The 25,004-nt window shown below is 43.7% G+C and overlaps 1 protein-coding gene and 1 pseudogene across 3 annotated transcripts in view; both read right to left on the reverse strand.

Moving 5' to 3' along the window:
* ROCK1 (Rho associated coiled-coil containing protein kinase 1) overlaps positions 1 to 24,268 on the reverse strand; it is a 277,707-nt gene extending 253,439 nt beyond the window's left edge. For all 3 annotated transcript variants that reach the window (XM_054984452.1, XM_054984451.1, XM_054984450.1), the window contains exon 1: positions 23,165 to 24,268. In XM_054984452.1, coding sequence (XP_054840427.1) covers positions 23,165 to 23,257 — 93 coding nt within the window. In that variant the 5' untranslated portion in view covers positions 23,258 to 24,268. The remainder of the gene's footprint in view (positions 1 to 23,164) is intronic.
* On the reverse strand, positions 6,815 to 9,246 carry LOC129333277 (malate dehydrogenase, mitochondrial-like; annotated as a pseudogene).
* Positions 24,269 to 25,004: the final 736 nt, after the last annotated feature.

Consider the following 25,004-nt stretch of genomic DNA (forward strand, 5'->3'; position numbering starts at 1 on the left):
TTACGGCCATATCCTGGGACTTGCAAAATCTGAGGATTTCCTCCCTCATGGTATGCCTTAAGAGAGACATGAAGTTGCCCTGAGAAGGGGCTCTGAGCTCACCAAGTACGTTACCGGTCATGGAGGGGTCTGAATCTGCAGCCTGCAGGGTTCAATCTGCTCTGGTAGGGCCTGCTGTGAGATCTTCTGCCAGGATGCTGGCAAGCACGTCGTTCCTGGCTGTGTGCGATTTGGCACAGGCTCCAGTGCCATTTCTCGCCATTTTGGCCACCTCCATTTTGGCGCATTTTCCTGCCTCCTGGCAGGGACACGCTGCCGATTCCTGTAGTGGCTGCTTCTTTCGGCTCCATTTGGTGGCACTGCACAGCTCCAGTGCCGGAAAGTTGCCAGGATTCCGTTCCTGCTGCGAAGGCAGGATGGCACCAAAGAAATCGGTGCCTCCCGCAGCTAAAGTTGCTGTGACAAGGTTCCTCTCCTCGTCCTCCATGAAACTCCCATCGGAGTCTGCAGGTTCCATTGCCGAAAGTGAAAGTGAAACGCTAAGGTGGCAGAGCAAATTGTCTCTGCTCTCCCTGGAGGCAGGAAAGAACTGAGGGAGAGGGTGTTCCAGGCACCAGGCACCAACAGGAAAGAGGAAAAAACTTAACTTTTTGCCTCCCTGATTGGGCAAAGGGAATCACCCCAAGATGTCCTCCGCCTCAGAGGGAGAACAGGATGTCCTATCCTTTTTCAAATGTTTATCTGTGAACTAGACAATTGATTCCACACATGTAGCAGGAGGAGGCTATATCCAATCTGCATACTCACCTGCTGCATGTGGAGTGGGAAGATAAGATAAAATCAGATCACAAGGTTGGTGGAATTAAAAGTTTAAAAAGTCAGAGAAATACTGGTTTAGAATAAAACTTGCTACCTACTTTTCTACACAAACTTTTAAAGTTCACAGTTGCTTCTGGAGGGTGGTATAAATGAAAAATCCTAAATTAGACTTTGAGAACAGCTTTTACCTTACTAAGTCTTCTCTGTTACGACTCCTACACATGGATTCTCACAAAAATACATCATTTCCATATGGACACCCTGTTCTTACATTAAATATAATAGAATCTCAAAAATACTGTAACAGCAAATTATACATATGCTTCTGAATACAGGCAAAATATAGTCCATACAAAGGGTACAAAAAGGTTTTTAAACACAAAGGAAATGCAACACTATTACAGTAGAGCTTAACTCATTTCAGATGAAACTGTTTTTGAATGCTACCAATTCCTGATAAGTTTCCTTATTCTTTATTATTTTTAGAAGCTAAAATAAAACAAAGTTCCATTCCTTTGGCTGTATCCCAAGCAAAAAATGTTCTTGCATGGTTTCCTTTTTTGGGCAGTAGACAGTGTAGGTTTTTTACTGTATAGTGATAATGTTATTATCTACATTTTATTCAAATGCAACTGTGGTACTTCTAAATAGTCACATAGGAATACACTTAACTTTTTGCTGCTACTCAATACTTAATCAATTGTGAGTGAATATTAAATCCACAATTTAGTATTTGCTTGAACACAAAGTTGTATTTCTGATAAAATACTCTTGTTTGGACCAATCATTAGATCTGGGGTCGGTAACCGTTTTTGCCAAACACTTAACCCCCCCCCCCAACCCTGCAACATCTACCTGTGAAGATGCTGATGCACTGGCAAACAAAATGGAGGGGAGAAACAAGAGGTACACTTGGCCAGACATGCTCAGATCAAGCCAATTCTCAGTTACAATGCCAGCATCTCAGGGATTTTCCTTGAACACATCTGATAGCTATGCAGGTCTTGGAGACAATGGCAGGCATAAGCCATAGTTATTGCCTTCACCTTTACTGCTGGCCCCAGAAGTGCTGCCAGTGCCTTGGCTACCGGGGCGGGGGAGTCTGTTATGGGGTATGAGGGTCCCATACCGTGAAGTTCTTTTAAAGGTGAGAACTAACATCCTGAATTGTATTCAGAGACTAACAGCCAGTGTAGTTGCTTCGAAATCACTGTTATCTAAACTGACCATGGAGACTTGGTCAGCAACCTAACAGCCGCATTCTGCACTATCTGAAGTCTTTCAAGCATCCTCAATGGTAGCCCTACACAGAGTGAGCTGCAGTAGTCTAAATGAGAGGTGACATTGCATAGATCAATGTGGCAAGGCTGGACTGAGATACATATGAGGAAAGTTGTCAGGCCTGGAGAAGATGCAAAAATGCCATTCTAGCCACCATGGATACCTGTTTGTCCATGGAAAGCTTAGAGTCAAGCCAAACCCCCAAAGCAAGGATCCATTGAGTAATGAGAGTGACAAATTCCCCAAGGGATGTTCCCAGTCCCAGTTGATATACTTTCCCTTCAACCAGCCATTCCACCATTGCATTCAGGCACTGGGCCAGAGAAGAGAGATCTGCCTCTGGCTGCTTATCAAGTAGAGGGCAGAGTTGGGTATCATCAGCATACTGATGGCATCCAACCTCAAACCTCCTAACAACATCTGCTAGAAGGCACATGTATATTGGGAATCAATCCCTATGGGACCCCGTAGTGTAGCTCCCGTTGGGATAAACCCTCATCTTCAAAGACCACCCCTCCTCAAGCATCCTTGGAGGAATGAGACAAACCATTGTAAAGTGGTAGCTCTTACCCCAGTGACACTAGGTGGTCAGCCAAGACCAAATAGTCAACTGTGTTGAATGTTACCAACACATCAAATAAAATCTGCTACAAGTGCTTAATAAGGTATTTAGCTGAAGCTGGATGTAATCAACCAGAGCTACTAAAGCAGTCTCAGTCCCAAAGCCCAGGCTGAAGCCAGACTGGAACAGATCAAGCATTCAGTAACCCCTGAAGCTGGTCAGCCACCACCCTCCTAATGATCTTACCCAGAAAAGGCAAAATCGACACTGGGTAGTAATTTGCTAGCTCCCCCTTATCCAAGGAAAGCTTTTTCAACAGAGGTCTCCCTACAGCCTCCTTGAGGGACCTAATTCAAGAGAATAGTTAAAAATTGCTCGCAAGGGGCTTCCCACCACATCATGGCATGATTTAACTAGCCAAGAAGGGTAGGGGGTTCAATGAGCAGGTGGTGGGTGTTATAGCCACTAGGGTTCTGTCAACATGCATTAAGATGTATGAAGATTATTACAATTAGCAAGAATGGACTTTTAAGATGAAAACCATAATCAGTCTTTCTGACACTGGTACGACTGTTATTCTGCCAGTAAAATGTTAAATACAGCATGGTGTGGAGGGGTTAGCATGTCAGACTAAGATCTGGGAGATCCAAATTTGAGTCCCCACTCTGCATGGAAGCTTGCTGGGTGACCTTGGGCTTCACTGCAGCAGCACTGCTATTGTGAGCATAAAATGGAATTATTATATAAACTGCTGTGATAAATGGCTTCAGTTCCGCACGCCTTTAAGAATGGCCAATGGAAGCTGACTAAATGTTGTGCGCTATGATAGTTGGAAAAAAGTAGTTAAGAGCCAAGGAAGGTTTTTAAACCGGAGAGAGAAAGCAGCTGAAGTCTAGGCTGAAAAAGAAATGTATATTTAGTACTGAAAGAACTAAAAGTGTGAACAAAAGGTCAAAAGTTAAACAGTGGAGAAAATATGCATATATATTAATGAACTGTTCCTATGATGTATTGTCGAAGGCTTTCACGGCCGGAGAACGATGGTTGTTGTGGGTTTTCCGGGCTGTATTGCCGTGGTCTTGGCATTGTAGTTCCTGACGTTTCGCCAGCAGCTGTGGCTGGCATCTTCAGAGGTGTAGCACCAAAAGACAGAGATCTCTCAGTGTCACAGTGTGGAAAAGATGTTGGCAGGTCATTTATATCTACTCAGGAGGGGTGGGGTTGAGCTGAGTCATCCTGTAAGAGTTTCCCAGGGTGTGGAATGCTAATGGCGGGAGGCTTCACTGTATCCTGAGGAGGTTCTTTTGCATATGGATTGGTGCTTGATGTGCTGATCTTCTCTGCAGGGCTATTGTCGAGTATAGAGTGTTTTGTTAGCCTGGTGTTTTTCAGAACTGGAAACCATGCTCTGTTCATTCTTAAGGTTTCTTCTTTCCTGTTGAAGTTTTGCTTATGCTTGTGAATTTCAATGGCTTCCCTGTGCAGTCTGACAAAGTAGTTGGAAGTGTTGTCCAGTATTTTGGTGTCCTGGAATGATACTGTGCCCTGTTTGAGTTAGGCTATGTTCAGCCACTGCTGATTTTTCAGGTTGTCCAAGTCTGCAGTGTCTTTCATGTTCTTTTATTCTTGTCTGGATGCTACGCTTTGTGGTCCCGATGTAAACTTGTCCACAGCTGCAGGGTATACGGTATACTCCTGCAGAGGTGAGGGGGTCTCTACTGTCTTTTGCTGATCGTAGCATCTGTTGTATTTTTCGGGTGGGTCTGAATACTGCTTGAAGGTTATGCTTTTTCATAAGCTTTCCCATCTGATCAGTAATTCCTTTGATACATGGCAAAAACACTTTTCCTGTAGGAGACTATTTTTCCTTGGTTGTTTGATTCATCCTGGGTTTGATTGCTCTTCGGATTTCATTTCTGGAGTAGCCATTTGCCTGAAGTGCGTGGTTTAGATGATTAATTTCCTCATTGAGAAAGTGCGGCTCACATATCCATCTTGCGCGATCCACTAATGTTTTCATTATGCCTCTTTTCTGTCGGGGGTGGTGATTGGAGTTTTTGTGTAAGTACCGATCAGTGTGAGTTGGTTTCCTGTAGACCTTGTGACCTAACTGAAAGTTTGCTTTGCGGATGACCAAGGTATCAGAAATGGGAGTTTTCCCTCGATTTCTTTCTCCATTGTGAATTGTATGTTCCAGTGGATGTTGTTGAGATGATTCAACAACTCTGTCTTTTGGTGCTACACCTCTGAAGATGCCAGCCACAGCTGCTGGCGAAACGTCAGGAACTACAATGCCAAGACCACGGCAATACAGCCCGGAAAACCCACAACAACCACTGTTCCTATGATGTTAAACCTTTAACAAAAGTTCACACCTTTTTTTTTTTACAGTTAATCCCTACTGACTGCAAGTCGCTGATATTAAAGAAAGGAGACACACGCATACATAGCTATAAAGCCTCGGTTGTTATACAAATACAGGTCTGCGGAAATTGGAGGCAGTGGAAAAAGTAAAGCAGTATTTTCAGTTTTGATTCCGAAATAATGCTGTTCCATTACTGGTTTGTTTTGGCTGAAGCAGGGCTGGTTTGGATCTAATCTAGTTTTCATTTTCATGAGTTTTGGCCTGTTGTTCACACGAGCACAAACACACACTGTTCTTTTGGGAGGGAATGAAGCTCTAAGTCAGGAGTTTACATGCAATGGCACCAAAATCACATAGAATAAACAGTTCCCCCCTCTAAACCATCGACCCACCAAGTCTGAGAGCACACAACTGCAGCGTTCTATGTTCCTCACAGCAGAGTGTGATTAGAACCTGGGTCTCCCAGATCCTAGTACAGCACAGTTAACCACTACACCACATTGACTCAATTATGACAGCAGCATTCCAGACAAATGTGTGACCAGAAAGAGGCCATCATCTAATGGACAGAGACTAAAATCAAACTCAATGTCACCAAAGACATTGCTTATTTAAATAAAACCCACAAAGTAAACATACACAGTAGATGGGACTTTAAAGGTAACCCTATGCACATGTACTCTGAAGTAAAGCCCCCCCCCCCGAACATGGTGGAACTTGCAAGCCCACCCACAACTACACTATACCTGCCCACAACTTTTTGTAAGGAAGAAATGGCAGTAAGGGAACAGAACAATGTTCCTCATGAGATGGTACAGCCATTTATTTGAGAACTGAATATAGTAATATACACTTAATATTGATTCCTATCTTTTTTCAGATTTGTTCTGGCCAAATGTTATTATTAGTAACCAAGAAACACTACCACATTCTATTACGGTTAATGATAATGGAATGAAAAACAATACTGCTAAATATAGTTTAGCAATACGATAAAAATCACAAGAAGAATTCCAGTCACAGATATCAATGAGCCTTTCAACCACACATATTTATATATACACATAGTTCAAGTAACATTCTAGGACTGACAAGAATAATAGTTGTTTCCATAGTTACATGCAGCCTTTAATCCATATATAATAGAACGTTGCATCTATACATTGGCATTTCTAACACCTTCCACTATAATTATTTCTTAACCCATAAGTAGTTATGAATTCCTTCCGTGGTATCTTTTGTCTCCAACTTTATATATCTTCTGTTTAGATTTATAATTCACTCTGATAGCCAAAGTAATATGGCTGCTTGGGAGTACAATTTATATTAGGTACAACCAACCCACCTTGTCTTTTTCATCTTGTAATATTTTAAATCTTATTCTCAGTTTTTTCTCATTCCACACAAAATCATTTATCATTTTCAGCCACTTCTTTAAAATCTTTTCATCTTATATGGATTGGCAGCATTTGAAACAAGAAATTCAATTTTGGTAATATATTCATTTTAACAGCTGAGTGTCTCCCCAGTCATGAAATATTTAATTTTTACCATCTTTGCAAATCATCAGTAATACTTGTACAACCTTTTTGATAATTATATAAATTATCATTCTGTCCTGTTACATTTATTCCCAAGTATTTGATCAGTTTTCTAGTAATAATACAATCCATTGTTTTTTCTCCTCTTGATCCTCTCTGGATGTCAATAACAACAGTATCTTAGACTTTGCCTGCTGAAGTTTTTTAAAGTGACAGGAGGGGACTGTGGTACTTTTCTTTGTTGCTTCACTTCATGCTCTTGGTAAACCCCTCTTCCTTCTTGATGGAACCCTTTAGCTCCAAATTTGCCTCAGCCACCATCTTCTCTTCAAAAGGAGAAATCTTGCCAATATCCAAGTTCTTCTCAATGCCCTTTTTCCCCTAGTAGCAGTGGCGTGGTGAAGTATGTGCACTCCAGTTCCTCTTATCAGATAAAAGAACATTCAATAACTCCTTCCTTCCCATTCATGGCACCCAGGAGGGAAAAAAAACAACCAGGTGCTAGTATATGCCATAGACAAGGTAGCACATCCTGCACCTGTCTTTACTTTGACAACTTCCATCCCTGACTCCTGAATCCAGCCTATGAGTGGCACCAGATGGTCCTGAGGGAACTCCGGGGGGGCACTGAGATATGAGCAGGATGATGGTCTTACCTGCATGACCATCGATCACTGGGATGTTTACATGAGCTGGATCCATGCCCTTTAGCTCAGCCACCAAGGTATTTGCTCTGACACCTTTAGCATTGTTCTATGAGGAGGTAACAAGCCCTCGGCAAAGAGCAGCAAAGGTAGGGAGGATGAGGCTAGGGAACATGACAGGACTGGACAACACATTCGTGGTTTCTTCTGCTCAGATAACTTCCAGGTAAACAGGGCATGGCCAGCTTGAAGACATGTGCCTCTCCCATCCTTTCTGACTCAATACTGTCTCCCCTATCATGGTGCTTTTTCATAGCTGGGAAAAAACAGTATCCATTTAAGGCATTAACTGTCCTGTTTAACAGTAGTCTACCAATATAACACCCAGTATGAATTAATGAAGTATACAAATTGTGTTTGTACAAAATTGGTTTTAAAAATATAACCGCATGTGGAAGAAATGTTAATTTGGTAGTTTACTGCTTAATTAACATCTGCTTGCCTTTATAATTTTGATGGGGAGGAAATTACATATCAATTTTCATGAGACTATACTTTCTAATGCATTTTGCAAAAACTTTCATCATATATCCTGCTTTCCCACTTACCTTTTCCTCTCTTATCTTTATTATGTTTGGAACTAGTGTGCTGAACTTCAAGTACAAATAGAGTCATGTTCATTCCAATACAATACAGTGTGTCTGTGTGTCTGTGTGTGTACACATGTATTGTATTGTGTGTGTGTATATTATACAGATGAGCCTGACAGCAGATCTCAGAAGCTAAGTAAGGTCAGCCTTGGTTAGTAATTGGATGGGAGACCTCCAACAAAAACAAGGGCTGCAGAGGCAGAAAATGGCAAACCACCTCTGATAGGCTTTTGCCATGAAAACCCCATCAAGGGTCACCATAAGTCAGCTATGACTTGAGGGCACCACACACACACAATCTTCTCTTCAAAAGACATGAACATAGGATCTTGTCCTTATTTCATATATTTAAATTGTAATGATTTATACAACTCCTCTGACCTATTTCAAGTACACATCTGTTATGTTTTTGTATATTAGCAGATGAGAACAAAAAGCAGGTCTGTTTAAAACCCACTTATGACAGACTCTTGTTTTTCACACGCCCTGCCACCCACTCTAAACCTCCCTTCACAGGGGCTTCCCAGGTAGGTAAAAGCTGGTCTCCACAAGCCACCTGTCAAGCTTCCAATTTAGCAGGCAGAGAGCCCTGACCCAAATCCTCACAGGATCCCTCTCTCCATTTCCAAAGACTCCACCGGACAATTTCCCTGTATTTACCTCCTCTCATCCAGCTACTGCCCAGGACTATTGGGGAAAAAGAACTTAGAGGTTATTTTACTTATATACATTGCCACCATTACTTCACTAGGCCCATTTAACATGACCAGTGTTTGAGGTCTGTGTGTGTGATATTTTCCTTCAGCCAACAATTTCAAGCCAGCCAGGGTTAACACAAAACAAATTAAACTTTATTTACAAGATGGAACACAGGAGTGAATAGTTTTAAACTCAAAAATTATCCCAGGGTTAACCAGGGAAGGTTTCTATGTAACAGAACAGATTAACAGCCAGCTTTCTTTCTCTGCTGCCTTCTCTCAGCAGTTCCTCTCACTCTCTAAAAGACTCCAACTCTCACTGGCCCAGAATTCTGCCACCTCTTATTGGTTTTCAGGAGAGGCAGAACTGAAGCCAATTCTGTCTGTCTCACCACTGTTAAACATATTAGTACTAGATAATTAGTACTAATCTACTCTTTGTTCTGAAAATAAATTTTTTAAAAAACATATTAGTACTAGCGACCAAGCCATTTTTTTAAGATGGATCCTGCGCTCCGCAGCGACATGATTTTGGGGGCAAAATTGGGCTGCTATGGAACACAGGAGCACTCCAGGGTCCGTTGCACCACCCTGGCCTGTTCATGGCTGCAGGCATGCCAGGCCTTCCTGCCGCAGCCACCTTGGGAGGGCTGTGCCAGTGCACTGGGCCTCACTGCCACAGCCATGGTGGCGCAACCCTCCAAAGACTCCGAGGAGGCTGGCACAGTGACAGAGAACGCTGCTGCAGTGATGGACAATGCCAGTGCAGCTACTGAGCCCTCCCTGCCACAACACTTGGCCTTCCCAGGCCTTCTGAAGCCCCAAGGTGCCAGCAGGAAGGCCACGGCACCAGGCCTTCCCGCTGCTGCACTGATCCTTTCTGTCACTGATCCAGGCCTTCCCAGGCCTCGGGAAGTCCTGAGGTGGCAACAGAAAGGCAAATAGTGCTGCCGCCAACTCAGTTCTTATCCTTATGGAGTGCACCTGTGCAGGGATAAAAAGTGAGGCATCAGCAATACGGCTTGTCTTTTACGTCTTAGGATACCAAAGTAAGTGGTGAATGTAACCAGAAGTGCCTTTTACCCGTTTCAACTGTCTAGCCAGCTGCAACCTTTCTTGGGCAGAAAAGAACCGGCCACTGTGTGCATGCCCTGGTAACATCTAAATTCGATTACTACAATGTGCACTACATGGAACTGCCCTTGAAAAGCACTTGTAAACCTTATTTGGTACAGAATGTTGCAGACAGGTCCAAATAATATTTGTCCAAATAATGTGGTCTCTTTTGTTGATTACAAAAGTTTTGCCCTACTTAACTAATTTACTGTTGCCATACCATCAATCTAGCTGGCCAGTTGTAGCCCTGACTGAGTTGGTCTTGCTGGAGGTGCTGCACACTCCACATTGTATAGAGCTATGGGATATAAAGAGCCATGCTGAGGCCTCCGTGACTGTTACAGTTCAGGACCATGGCCAACATAAGAATTGTGGACTGTCCCAGGTTGTGCTGGGCTCAACTCATAAGAGATATATGACAAAGGGGGGGTGATCTGGGGTAAGGCTTACTATTACAGCTTAGGCCATGGTATTACAGTTTATGCCATTATCTCATGAACACCATGATTACGATGACTATATACCTCCACAATGTTTGGATGGTCATACCCCATAGAGTGATGAATCCTGCTAGTTTCTAAATGATTCTGGGGAATTTTGAGACCCTAAACGGTGACTCTATAGAGCAGGGTTCTCATACGTGGCACCCATAGGCAGCACAGCACCTGTCACTACTTTCTCCTGGTGCCTGTGGAACTTTTCAGAAAGTGGCTGGGGTCGCTGTAAGACACGGCTTGTTACTGGCTGCTCTTATTTAAATGAAAAGGCTTTCCACAGTTAAAATAGCAACCAGATCAGTGGAAGATCAGGACAACTGGTAAGCACCTAGGCTTTCCTTAGCCAGTATGTGGTTCCATTTCCCTTTCAGGCCTGAACAACTGTTGCCCTAAATTTATTTTGCAAAGCAGAGAAGGAGCACTTGGAGTCCAGAGACCTGGACTGTTCCATGAGAGAAGAGTGTCAGGGCTTGTCGCTGCCACTGCTGGGCAAGGCGCCAGCTGGGCCAGCCCTGACATCAGAGGGGTGCCAGGGATGCTGCAGGACCCTGCTCTGTGGAAGGAGGGGCGGCATACATTACCCAGACTCCCTCCCAGTCCACTCACTGGCCTGCTCAACCTGGCCTGCTCATCCCCTGCGTCCTCCATCATCTCGTCCTCCAAGAACTCTCCTCCAAGCCTCCACTCTCGCACTGCTCTGCTCTCACTCCACACCATCACTCCTTACTCACACCCACCACCCCAGGGTTCTTCCTAGCCACCCTTTATAGGGTTTCCTTTCTCTGCCCCGTCCTCCTTCCAGGGTTATTCCCTCTCCTGACTTGGCCCAGCTGTGCCTCCCCTCAGATGTTTCCCTCCTATCACTAACCCCTTCTAGGCTTCCTGGCCTTGCTGGCAGGGTGGGGTTGAATGCGAGCCATCCCCAGCTGAGGTATCCTTGGCCTTGCTCACGAGGAGCTGCCCCAGTAGGCCTTTGAGCTGCTGAGCTTGCCTGGCCTTGCTCGCGAGGAGCTGCCCCAGCCAGCTTCTGTGCTGCTGAGCTTGCCTGGCCTTGCTCACGAGGAGCTGCCCCAGCCAGCTTCTGTGCTGCTGAGCTTCCCTGGCCTTGCTCATGAGGAATTGCCCTGGCCAGCTTCTGGGCTGCCTGCTCAATGATGCTGGGCGGGGCTACCCATCTCCTCCCGCAGAATACCTGTGGCAGCTCCACCTGGAGGGGCTTGGCTCCTAGCAACTCCTGAGCCAGGCTACTGTCCTCTAGCCAGGGTGTGGCTCTGGGCTGTAGTGGCTGCTTCTCCTCCTTGGCTGGTAAGGGCTCTGTTTGGGCTGCTGCTGGGTCCCTATTCCCCCTGCATTGGCCCTTTTCCTCTGGCCTGCTTAGCCCCCTCTCCTCCCCCTGGAGGGTAGGACTGGCTGGTCTCTCCCTGCTCCCTCCAGCCCTCTGGGGCTTTGCCCTTTCGCCCCTTCCCCCCTGGAGTAGGCAGGTTCTGGACCTGGTTGCTGGCTGAGGTGGCAGGGCCACTGCCTCCGTTGCCTCCCACTGTTCCCTCCTGGCAAGTCTGGGGGCTGGGACTCAGACCCCGGACAAAGAGTATCCCAGAGTAGAAGACCGCCCCCTCCTTCTCCAGGCTTGCTGTCCTCCCAGTAGTTGCACCATGCTTCTAACCAGAGTACAGATAATATTAACATTGACAGATCCGTGGCCAGACTCTGAATAAAGCAGTTTCATGTGTTCCACATAGTTGTAATGTGATTCACCTGCAAAGTAAGCAGGGACATATTGCATTTGGTTCCTGCGAAAGCTATTTTGGGCATAGTCTGTCTCCTATGGTAGCCTTATCTCTTGCAGCCTATGGAATTTGGAATAGACTTTTGGAAGAAAGGTGGGGACAGTACGAAGTATCACCATTTCGACCCTTTTTTTCTCTTGGGTAGATTTTGTCTTTAAGCCTTTTATTCTTCCCCCCTCTTGGTAGATTGCTGCCACAAGGAATTAAATTCCAGAATTACTTAAATTTCTCCTTTTAGTAATGTGCCCAAGGGTCAGGCTTTTTCGTGGTACTATGAGGCCTTGAGGAAAGGAATGGGATATAGGAATGACAGATACTCTGGGATATTAAAAAAACAAAGTAAACTTTTATTTTTATAAGAAGCTTATCGGTTTCTCATAGTTGTGAAAGATACAGAGATCAGGTCTGACTGATGGTGTGCTTAAATCTGTGATTCTTCTGGCAGATGCGACCACATTGAGGAAGATAGTCTTCATTCTCAGCCTTCTCAGTGGAACATCCTTGACCAGTTCAAATGGATGTTTGGTCAGGGCTGTGTAAAATGTCCAGTGCTTTCCTCCTGCCCCATTGAATGAGGGCTTTCCAAGAGGAACTGAAAATTCTGACTGTGAACTGTTTTCTGAATGCTAGGAGAGTGTTGACCACCTCTCCAGAATATCTGTCATATATGTCTGTCTACATATCTGTTATGAGTATTTTCTGTATTCTGTACTGATCCTATGAGAGTATGTGAAGTTGCATATCAGTGGCCTATTTGGCTGGGAGTTGCTTATCTAGCAGGTGCCTATGGTGTTTACTTTCATTTTCACAGCCACTCGAGAATGTGTCCTTGAGCACCAGCTTGAGCCTGGGAACTGAAAATGACTTCATCTCTCCTCCAATTCTTCTCTCTTCCTGTCTCAAACCCCCTCCCCCTCTTCCTGGCTCCTTCGTGCCAGAATCCTAACCATCCATATCCTAAAGGCAGGAACTTTCCCTATAACTAACTCCTCCAAACTTCTACACGTCACTTCTGCCAATATCCTTGTCTGTGTATGCTGATACTGATGGATCTAATAAAGTAACTTTAACTCATACCCAGGAGTGTGTGCAGTGGAGTACTATGGGGATCTGCCAGAATCTGACAATATCCCCATCTTAGGAAGATTTTCCTTTCTATTTCCACACATTTAAGCAGAGTGAGTCTAAATGAGAGTGCCAAATCATTCCCTGCTGTAACATGACCAGGAAGGTCATTAGGATGAGGGGTGGAGATATCACCATCTGTTGGAGTGTGGAAAAGCACAATCTGCTGGGCCACCAAGAGGCAATCACTAGCACTTTGCTCCCTGTTCCTTGATCCTTCTCAAGAGTTTGGGTATTACTGGTAAGGGTGGCAATGCGCAGAGGAGGCCTAATGGCCACTGCAATGTCAGGGCATCTACTTGTGGGAGGAACAAACCTTGTTAGTTGATGGTTGTGTTGGGATGCAAACAGGTCCATGAGAGGTGTTGCGAAGTGCGATGTTATCCATTAGATGACATCCTTCTTAAGGGACTATTCCTCTTGTTGAAAGGTCTACCCACTCAGCCAGTCTGCCTGCACATTGGATATGTCTTTGATGGTTCAGTTCTGATCGAGGCTAGGTATATCCTGGACATTGGATATACCTTTGATGTGTTCAGTTCTGATCGAGGCTAGGTGACCTTCCTCCTCAGTAAGAATCCTTGTCGCATCCTTGTGCTGCCTCAAGGTCTTGGATCCCCCTTGTTGTTTACATATGTCTTGTCTGCAACCTTGTCCATACAGATCAGGATGTGTGAGTTCACTATCTGATCTCTGAACTGTAACAGGGCCAGACAAATCGCTCGCATTTCCAAAGCCATTGATAGGAAGACATGCCTAACCTGTGATGTTTGCATCTGGAAATATTTGTTGGTCTCGAGGGGTCATGAATCTTTTGATCTGAAGCAGTACCTGAATGGGAAGATCTGTCTTCTCCATTATCTGTTGTTAATAAGATCTGAGAAAGATCTGAAGCAGTCTTGCATGTAGACGACCCCAAGGTATCACCTTGTTGCTGGCCACTAGCAAACCCATCAGTTTGGGTACTGTCATGAGAAGTGATTTTCATTCTGATGACAGTCTCAGCCAGCTGTTTGGTCTTCCTGACCTTTTCTTTGGTAAGGGATAGACAACACACTTTTGAGATCATACCCAGGTAGGAACTAAATGGTGAACTGATTGTCGTGGCGAGATTTTTCTTTTGAACTCGATCTGATCAGGAGATTGTCTGGGTACAAGTGAACATGAATACCCCCCCTCTCTCTCTGAGACATACAATGGGGTTGATCAGGAGCTTTGTGAACACTCTGGGTGCAGTGGACAAGCCGAAAGGGATGCCTCAGAACTGCCAATTTTTTTTCCCCACGCAAAATCTTAGGTATTGTTGATGGGCTGTCAGAATCAGTACATGGAGGTATGCTTCCATGAGATCTGTAGATGTCATGAATTCTTCTGGTTGAATGGCCTCTGCCACGGAGCGCAGTCTCCATTCAGAAGTAACACAACTTCATAAACTTGTTCAAAAAGTTGAGGTCTAATAACACCCTCCAGTCCCCATTCTTTTTAGGGACTGTGAAGAAGATTGAGTTGACTTCTCCCCGCCCTTCTCTTTCATTGTGGGGAACATGCACCACAGCTTGAATGCCCAGGGAGTTAAGATTTCACATAGGGGAGAGATGACAAAATGTTCTGGTGAGTAGCTTTTGAACTGTATGGAATAGTCTCATGAGAGTAATCCTAAGGTCCAGCTGTCTGCCTGCGTGTCGACCCAGGCTTGATGGTAAGTACTTGGCCTCTCTCAGGGATGGCTCTGAAGTCCTGTCTTAGAGAGCTTGGTATCAAGGGCAGATCTTTTTCCGCATGTGAAGAACTGTATGTTTGATCTTGGGACAAAGTAAGCATTATCTCCTACAATACAGCTGGAGAGCTGGGACTGAGAGGAATGGTTTACCCAAGGCCATGTGGTAAGTTCATGGCAGTAGTGAGATTTGAACCAGCAGAGTACTGCATCACTGTTCAGTTATTTAACCACTATACTACAAGTGGGGTCTTGAAAGGACCCCCCTGGGCTAAGCCCACACGCCAACACCAGCTGCAGAGCAGGAGCGCACAGATGCGTCTGTCTCCCGCTCATGGGATGAGCCTTTTGAAGCTTTTCTGTGGCTCCAAGGCCGACTTGTAGCCAGGAGACCGCACAAGCCGCAGAGGCATGTTCGTGCCGACTCGTTGCCAGGAGTACGTACAAACCAGGAGGCATGTCGGCATCAGATTCATCAATCCCCATCACGTTCGATGTGAATACTGGGGAGCATTCCTCTCTATTGTCTAGGAAGCTGTTCCCAGAATCCCTGGTGTTCATCTTGTAGGCAGCTGCCCCAAATGGCTGCCGTGATCCTCTCAGTCAGCCAGGGAGAGTAGTAAGAGACAGAAGAGGACAGCAAGAAGACAGGGAGGAACTATGAAAGTTTAAGTCAACAGAGTTTGAAAGACAAAGGAAAGATTAGAGGGAGAGAAGAGCAAAGGAGTAGGAATGGGAAAGTGAAAGTGAAGTCCTAATAAGAAAGTAGCAGAGCTAGTCTGCTACTAGACTGCTCTCCCTGGAGGCAGGAACAGAACTGAGGAGAGGGTGTCCCACATGCCAGACAGGAAGAGGAAGAAAATTAGTTCCTGCCTCCCTGATTGGACAGTGGGAATCACCCAAGATGTTCTCCGCCTCAGAGGGAGAACAGTTGTACTTCCCAGTGGTTACCGTTCCAGATAAAACTCTGAGAGGCCAAGACAAAAACCATCACCCTTGGTCTACACAGAAGGACATTTTCTTCTTTGCCACTGTTGTAGGTGAATACACTGCAGCAGCACTTAAGGGTTTGAGGACAACCTTCAGGGAAGCAGTATTTGCCTTTTCTGCAGAATGTTTCAGATGTCACTCCATGAGATGGGCTCTACTAAGGCAACACAACCCTAAAAGGATGGAAACAAATTGCACTAAAAAAACAAATCAATAAAAATCAATGATTTTTTAAAAAAAAAATTAAATAAATTTTTATTGATTTAAACCAGATTTTTTTTTCTGGGTTTTGTTTGATAAAATGCTTTTTGAGGGGGAAAAATCTATCTAAAATTTTCTATATAACCCAAAGGTTTTTCATCATTAGGAGTAATTTTTAATTATGTAGTATGAGACTATATATTCATGCAACATTTTAAAAATTTTGTAAATAAATCCAACACATTCATTCATCGGGCCCCAATTTCCTGCTCTCCAGAAGTATAATTGAAAAATTACCTCAAATAATTTACAAGATACCTTCACAGATGCTTGGTTTCGCAGTTCTTAAACAAAACTGAATTTGTATCTGCAGAGATAACATACTTCTTAACAATAAAAATGTTTTTAAATAAACACACAAAGCTGGGAAAGAGACCTCAATCCCACTGTTCTCTGCACTATGAACACAGAATCAATCCTTTACCTATTAAGTGCTAACTTTCAAGAAGTTCAATGAATAGAAGATTGTTGGAGTTGAATACATCTGGATAAGGAGGAGATATTAAAAACTAAGTGTTAGGAGGGAGGGGCAAGTAGTACAAATGAAAGTGAAACTTTTGAGCAGAATACTCCAGAAGTCTTGAGATCTTTGTGAGTGTAGCCTAAGATATATCATATTATTCTCTCCCTTGAAGATAAAGTCTATAATGACAGCAGGCCATAAAAGACCCAGTATGGGAATATTTTAATGAAGTTCCTCTACCTATGGGTGAAGCAGGCCTGCATGCAAAATATAATCTGTGCAACAAAGAAATGCAAGACATGGTGGACCAAATGAAACATCATGATAATGTGCCTTCACAGGAGAAAGCTGTGATGAAGATGACAAAAGGAAATGTTTGAACATAAAGAATCTTCAGGTTAGTAAACTACTGGTTTCATCATATTTCTTTAAGATCTCCTTGAGGACTTGTCACATTTGAGCAAAAATATATTTGTTACTGTTACTGTATGAGTCTGCTTAGGAATGCACTCTTAGAAGCCCCAGAAGAGCCCAAGGACCCAGTTAGTGACAGCGGTGTACCACAAGGATCAGGAAGGGACCAGCACTGCTGAAGCACCTGCGGGTGTCTCATCAGTGCCAGAGGACATCCTGCCAGAGACTGTGAAGGAAACCTCACCATTAGCCCCCAAGACAATCACCTTGACTCTGAAAAGCATGACTCGAACCCACGCCTGTAGTTACCAAGTCCCTATACCATCCTAGCAGCAGGGGGGACCTTGCACTTACCTCGTGCCTTCCACATGTCTTTTTTCACACACGTGCAGGAGCTTAAGTGATGATGTCACTTCTGGAAGTGATGTTGTTACAGTGTCCACGGGAGCGCTCTTGCACTGCCAATTCTTTGAGAATCAGCCTGTTTGGGGCAGATTCAGCCCCAAACAAAATGCGGCAGCAGTCCTGTGACTAGCATAATGATGCCACTTCCAGAAGTGATTTTGTTGCTCCTTCTGTGAGTGCACATGCTACATGTGTTCCTGGGGTGCCTGCCAAAGGTAGGCAATCTCTGTAGTAGCCAAAAACCTCCCACAGGTTTTATCCAATTTGATGTTTAAATATCAGTTATTTCTTCTGCAGTCACTCCATTGGCTACCTATAAGCTACTGTGCTCAGTTCAAGGTATTGGTTATCACATACAAAGCTCTTCACGGCCTTCACCCAGCATACCTACGGGACCACCTCCCTCCCTATCATCTGAACAGGGTCTCCTGCAGGTACCACCCTGCACATGGGCAAAATCAATAGCCCGTACATGGGCTTTCTCTATGGGGGCCCCTACCCAGTGGAACAGCCTGCCTGAGGAGATCAGGAGAGTCCCCACTCTCTAACTTTCCACAAACGATGCAAAACTGAATTATTCAAAAAGGCTTTTGTGCTGTAGGGAGGGGCTCTCAGATACTTCGCAAATGAGTTATGAACCATAGATTTCACCACTATGTTGCCCTACATACTACCTATTGTCTTAAGTATGAGCTACTAGTGCTTCATGTAGTCTAATGTTAGCCCTAGAATAGCTTATGTCCTGTTTCAATATTTCAGCTCTGTATTGGATTCTTACTAATGCTATGTCTTTGTAAAATTGTATTTACCTTATGGCATTGCTTATGGAAATGTCCTTGAAATTGACTATACTAATCTCACACTGTGTAATCCACCATGAGTCTGAGTGAGAAAGGCAGACTATAAATAAATAAAGAAATATCAAAGGATTTTGTAATCTGTGTCAGATAGGGAAGCCACCTGCATGGATTATTTATTATCCATCTTTCCTCATGAGAGTTATTCACTTTACCCACCTTTCCTAATCAAAGCTATTCATCAAACCTAATAGTTCTCCCCATCCAGCTATTGCTAGGTCATCAAGCCCCATTCACACCTTTCTACCTCAGGTAGAACCATTAAACCTCTCCTAGCTTATTAGTTAAGACTCCAAAAGTCATCAAGCCACTGTCTTTGAGGCAAGACATCAATTTTGCCGCAAGGAACATTTTGTTCTATAATTGGGTTTTCAGCCATGTGTTCAGTGTGTGTGTTCTGGGATCCATCCACACACCCTCAGATTACGTCTGAGCCCTCTCTTCCCCTTCCATAAAGCAGTCATCATTTTGATGTTCCTCCATGGACCTCCTTCTTCAAGACTGGTAACTATAGCCCTCCCTGAAACTGCTTTCCCATTTTCTCATTGTTTTTTTTAATTAGCTTTGTGTGTATGCTGTGTTTTTATGTATTCTTGCCTCTTACTCCTCTATTAAGAAAGAAACCTTTCCTGTTAAATGTCTGCATGTTCATTTGAGAGTAAGGGAACAATTCTGGTATACACTGATGGAGATCCCTAGTTACCGCCTCTCACTGTGTCTCTAATGCTAATTTCCTCAACTCACAAGAAGACCTCCCCCATTCGGGCAACATGGAGGGAAGTCCTATCTATCTCTGGCTTAGGGAAGCCAGAGATAAAAAATTAACCAGCTCCATTAGATCTACTGACCCAGAGAAGATCATACAAAAAGCTAAATAAGCAGAAGAAAGCAGTTTTCTATAGGAACGGATGGAAAGATTTGGTGTCTGGTGATATTATTTAAAGATGAAGCCCAATTTTGGACACCTGTTACTCTGGGGAAGGGGAGAGATAAGTGGACCTCCCTTTGGCATGGGCCCCAATTTTCCTAATGAATGACACTTATACTTCAATAGGATCTTCAGAAGACATCTGATCAAACAATTCCCCTCCCACCATTTGTCCATAGACAAGATAGGCCTATGTGACACCCAGTGAGAGAGAGGTAGCCAAGATGGAAAACAGAGAGGAAAACTCCATGTGAGGAAATATTTAAACAAAGCCCTGAATGGTGGGTGTCAATCCTTGCAAAATTATTTATGCACTTTAATATGACATGAATTTCCCCCAGAACTGGACTTCTAGTGTAATAGTCCCAATCAACTAATAAGCCAATATGTTCAGTATTATGGATTTGTAAACTTGCTAAATGTTGCCTATAAGTTATATTCACTTTATTTATTGTATAAATTGGAAGATTGGGAGAAAACTAAATTAATGAGAAACAAGAAGGTTTTCACAAGCACAAAAGCACTTCTCTTTCATACCTAAGGATACATTTTAATAAACAAGTTGGAGAACTCTCCTGGAGGTAGTTAAACTGATAGTTTCACAAATTACTGATCAGATCCTGAGATTTTTCTACTCAAAAGTAGACTAGCCAGCAGAACCAACCCTAAAAGTGTATGTGAGGAAAGTAGTTGCTAAAATGTGTTATGAATCTGATACCGGGAAAATGAGTAATATTGCCCTGTTAGAGACTGCACAAAATTATTTCTCTCTGCGTCTCTAGCAGCTATCTGACAGCAGAGACTGGACTCTCCTCTATTGAATCTATTATAAATATTAAACAAATGATTCGATAGTGGCACAGATTAACTGATATGGTGGATTCTAGGTTACCAAAGAAATGCTGGTAAAAGCAACTGAGATTGAAGGGCTGGACCTGCCTTGGAAAAATGAGGAAACAGTCAACATAGCAACAACAGGAAATTAACTGGGTTTCAACAGAATCTCCATAAGCAGATCTGTAAATTTCTTGTAAGCCCAGACAGAGAAGTAACAAATAATAACTGGCCATCTTATTGCTATATTTCCAGTTATTTACAGAATATCACTTTTCTGAGTGTCAGGAAAGCATTTGCAGAACTGAGATTCAACTGGGGGGCAGGGAGGTACCAACATATATATCCCTATTAAAAACTGACTGTATTTTACTGTCCATTGTATGATGCCCAAGAAGAAAATTTCTGTATTTTTATCTTTTTCAGGGTACTGGTTGACCATTACAAGACATCTGACAAAACAGAAGTATATTATACCAAGATGCATTATTTGCAATTGCCTGTATTTCCAAATCTCCTACATTTTCTATTCCCACCCACCCACCCGAAAAATCATTTTTCCCATGGATTCAAAATTTCTAGAAATTTTACATCGCTAGAGAAAAGGAGTTTATGTCTTTTCTGATTAGAGAAGACATAAGAGATGACCACATGATTAGAAGTGTTTTAATTAATCTGTGAAACTTGCTGCCATGCAACAGGGTGATGGCTATTCTAGCTCTAGTTACTTTAAAAATTCACGGATGGATTAAATGGAACACTAGTGCTTGCAGGCAACATTAGGGAAGTCCTTAGCATCCGTGTCCTGCTGACAGGGCTTCCAAATTCATATGACTGGCCTCTGTGTGAAATAAGATGCAGGACTAGATAAATCTTAGATCTGATCAAGTAGCCTTTTCTCATTGAGAGCCAGTGAGGTATAGCAATTAGCATACTGGAGTAGGCTCTGGGAGACTATGTTTGACTCCCCACTCTACCATGGAAGCTCATTGGGTGACATTGGTCCAGTAACTCTCTCAGTCTAATTGACCTCACAGGGTAAGCTGTGAAGATAAAATCGAGATGGGGCGAACACTGTTGTGAGCCATTTGGGGTTCCCATTAGGGAGAAAATCAGGGTATAAACAGCTAATGTTCTTAATCATCACATGTTTTGACATATGGTAAACCTAATTAATTTTATGGCTTTCCACATGGACTGTCTACATGACAACCACAGGTCCTGAGAACATGTAAGTTTGCCATGCCCTAGGACTAAAGAAGGAGCATCTGAAGACATATTTGACTGTTGCTTAGCAATGGCCCTCAGCTATACAGATTCTTCAAGATTGCCAAAGATAGGCAACAACTCTACAAATCTTCCTTTCAACAATCCCACAGAGCCCTTATTTTATTTAAAAGTGGGGAATGTAGCAACATTGTGATGGATGAATATAAATGGAATGGCTGGCCTCTCTAAACATGCTTAATACATTTTTATGCTTAAGGATCTCACCACTTCCTCCTCAATTGTGCACTGTCACAAACATTCAGACCCCAAAATTAATTCACTGTCAATTACCAATACAAACTTCAATGGATTACAAATATTAGCATTTAACTGGCCCCATAATGTGTGCTTCAGTAGCTTTCAATTCTATCTTATTATATAATACAATATGAAAAACCCCTAATATATTTTGGTATTATTCATCTTGCCACAATAGCCTCAAAATCCCCACACTTACATATTCTGCAGCTGTAATTTATTTTACTATGGGAGTAAAACAAGAATGAACAACATCTAAGGGCCTAATCATTTGGCTCAATTTCATCAAATGCCAAAACTGGATCCAAGTTCAACTGATCACATTTGCTTTTGGACTATTACTTCAGTCTGGCATCCCAGCTAAGCATTAGCCTAAACCAAGATGAAAGTATAGCTATCATGGACTGAAAAGTCCACATGTACAGGTCCCAATAGAAAAAACTGTTCAAATTCAAAAACTACATTCTTTTGTAATAAAGTGAAATTTCTTACACCAACATTAGGATGTATTTGTTGTACACAGTAACTTTTCTATTCAAAGGGCAATGTTTGTAACTACAAGTATACAATAGCCTGTCCGCAAACTCTTTTGATCTGTTGGATATAATACAAACTATAATGACACATGGGTTTTATTCAAAATGAACCACCTGGAGAATGATGCCTTCATACATGATAAGAGCCAATCCCTATTCAGCTGTACCTCAAAAGACTCACTACTTGCATCCAAACAACCCATGTACTTGAGACTGCTGGGCACACTAGGGTGTACCATCATAAAGATGAAGTAAGTATTTTGACTTACCAAGTGAACAAGCCTTTACTACCAAATAAGTTAATCACTAAGGAACAAAAATGACTATGAAAGGTGTCTGACCAAAGGAGAACTAGAACTAGCTAAAACTTTACAGCTAGGGTGCTGACTTAACAAGTTTTTGCCAAAGTGTCTTAGAAACTTAGAAGCAGTTTCCATCTTCTGAGATCTCACAATGTAAGTTTTATAAGGAACTGCCAACTAACCAAGAAGAAAACTAGATACAATTAAGTGATATCTACCATTCTGGTACCAGCATTTAAACTATGGTTTGAGGCATGGCATTAAACCAACAATAAAAATAGACGAGGGGAGATTGTTCTCAATATCATAACATTTAAGATTGCTTGTTTTTTGTATTGAACACAATAATACATTAAATGCAATGTAAGAATTATTCATTTTTCAAAAATCTTTTATATTCGAGACAATCAAAATATTATAAAATAATGAATACAAGCTTTAGAATTATCCAGAACTATTTTATGATATGTTGGTTGGACCTAATAAAAAGACCTTGGTTTTGGATCAGCTACCTACAATTTTTGTCTGAGAAAACATCATTCTTAAAAAAAACATGTATTTGAAAGAAGTGCTATCCTTCAGGAATTCCCCAGGTCATACAGTGGCAGCATATTAACAGTTTATACCATCTAGAATAGTGAAAGCAAAATAGCATTGCAAGGCCATTCACACAACTTACAAACCGTATGATGGGTTCTGCAGACAGCCTCTTGGAAAGATATATCTGAAATTATATTTACAACACTATCAGCAGAAGGTTTTTAAAGATCCACTGAAAATGGTTTCTTCGCCCAAGTGCGCCTGTCTTACTGTTTGTATATTAAATATAAGCGCATGCAACTCACCAACAAGCAGTCAGAGTTCACTTCAGATTTGGGATCCCTTAACATCATACCGACTTTCTCAAATCGAGACTCAAAACTTTCTCCTGTCGACATTGTGCCGAAGGGGTGGTCGCCTTAATTTACAGAAGCAAAAAAGAACAGGGGCTCCCAATGAGCTGGCTTTCCTAGCCCACCTTCTCAGAGCGGAGATGGGGATGCTGAGTACTTGTCCCTCATGCTCTCCCACACGCACATCATCGCGCAAAACAGAGAATTGAAGCAGAAAGTGGGAGCAGAGGCGCTATTCCCCGTCAAGGGAACAATCTCTACCAACTGCCCCTTAATCTCTAGGCTGTAGTCACAGCCTTGCCAGTCTCCTCTTGTTTCCAGCCTGGGCCCCAATGTCTCCGCAGCCACATATTCCCATCCAGGCAGCCGCCCTGGCAGCCAGCGTAGCGGTTCGTCCTGCTGCTCCTCCTCCTCCGTGCCAGCTCCCCAGCAACTTCTTCGAAACGAGTGAGGGAAAGCAGAGAGAGAGGGGAGCCTACCATGAACACAGGAAACTTCGGAGCGTCACCAGGCTGCTCCCTCCTTAAGAGACCCAGGCCTGAGGAAGGGCACCGCTTCGCTCCCTGCCCAAGCCGTAGCAAGACTAAACCGGAGGATGCCAGCTGCAACAGAGGCCCCCTTGGCCCCACTTCTTCAGGGGAAGAAGCCTCCGCCTTGCCCTCCGGACACGCGCAGCTTCACCAACGGCCACGCAACGGCTGAAGCATCTTCCTTCTCGCGCCCCCTTTGCAACCGTCGTCTCTGCTCAGGTCCTCGCGGGCGGGCACTCACCGCGCCTTGCTGCTTCCCCCTCCCCCGCCGCCGCTTTTCTTTCCCGACTGGAGCTGCGAATCGTTCAGTTCACCAAGCTTCGCATCTGAGGAAGTTAAGCACGGCTGTCGCGGTTGGGCTCCGCTCGACGACCCTGCCCAGTTCTGCCGGGGAGGGAAAAGGGCCGCTCCTCCCCAGTGTGAGGAAACCGAACAGAGGGAAGAGAATGAGGCCCCAGGGCGGCTACCGCTGCCTCAGCAACTCATCAAGGAGGGCAGAGTCACACAAATATGTCCGCCTTCCTGTTCAAACACACCGAAGGACCGTACAGAAGAGCGCATGCGCTTTCGGGGTTGGGGGAGGAAAAGAAAAGCGAGCGCCGAGCAGGCCGGCTGTCGGAAGTTCGCGCGTGCGCCGAATCGTGAGCATTTGCCGCCCCCCTCGCGCTCTCTGTGTTTCTGTGGAGAATCTGCCCCGCCTCTTTTAGAGCTACAGTGAGCGCAAGCGTCACGCTTGGGTTCCTGCGCACGTGGAGTGTTGAGGTAATGTTCGAATCGCTACTAACAGCAACAGCAGCGAGTAGAACCGCATCTTGCAAGCCATAAACTCTGGAACCGGAATATTGTCCGCTGCAAGCGACAAAAATGGCTGGTGTGTAGGGACAGTCAAGACATGTTTATTCCAGTCCAAGACTATTCGATAGTTATGTGGGAGTTAAAGATTAGAGGCCGAGATTGCTTTATTATTTGTGGAATATATCTTCATACGTGGTACTATCTAATACAAGAGAAACTGGGCTAAAATATATGAGCACATGAGGTTGCCTTATACTGAGTCAGTCCTTTGGTCTGTTAAAATGTGCATTGTCTTCTCTCTCTGGTCTCTCTAAAAGATCGCTGGACTTTCACATCACATACTACAAGATTCGTTTAACTGGAAATGCTGGGAATCTCTGCACTCAAAGAAAACAGTCTACCACTGAGCCATGCCCCTGACCTGTCTTGTAGATTTCACCTTGTTTATGATCAAGTCTCAGCTGTTT

Source organism: Eublepharis macularius, chromosome 7 (genome assembly GCF_028583425.1).
Source record: "Eublepharis macularius isolate TG4126 chromosome 7, MPM_Emac_v1.0, whole genome shotgun sequence".
Lineage (NCBI taxonomy): Eukaryota > Metazoa > Chordata > Lepidosauria > Squamata > Eublepharidae > Eublepharis > Eublepharis macularius.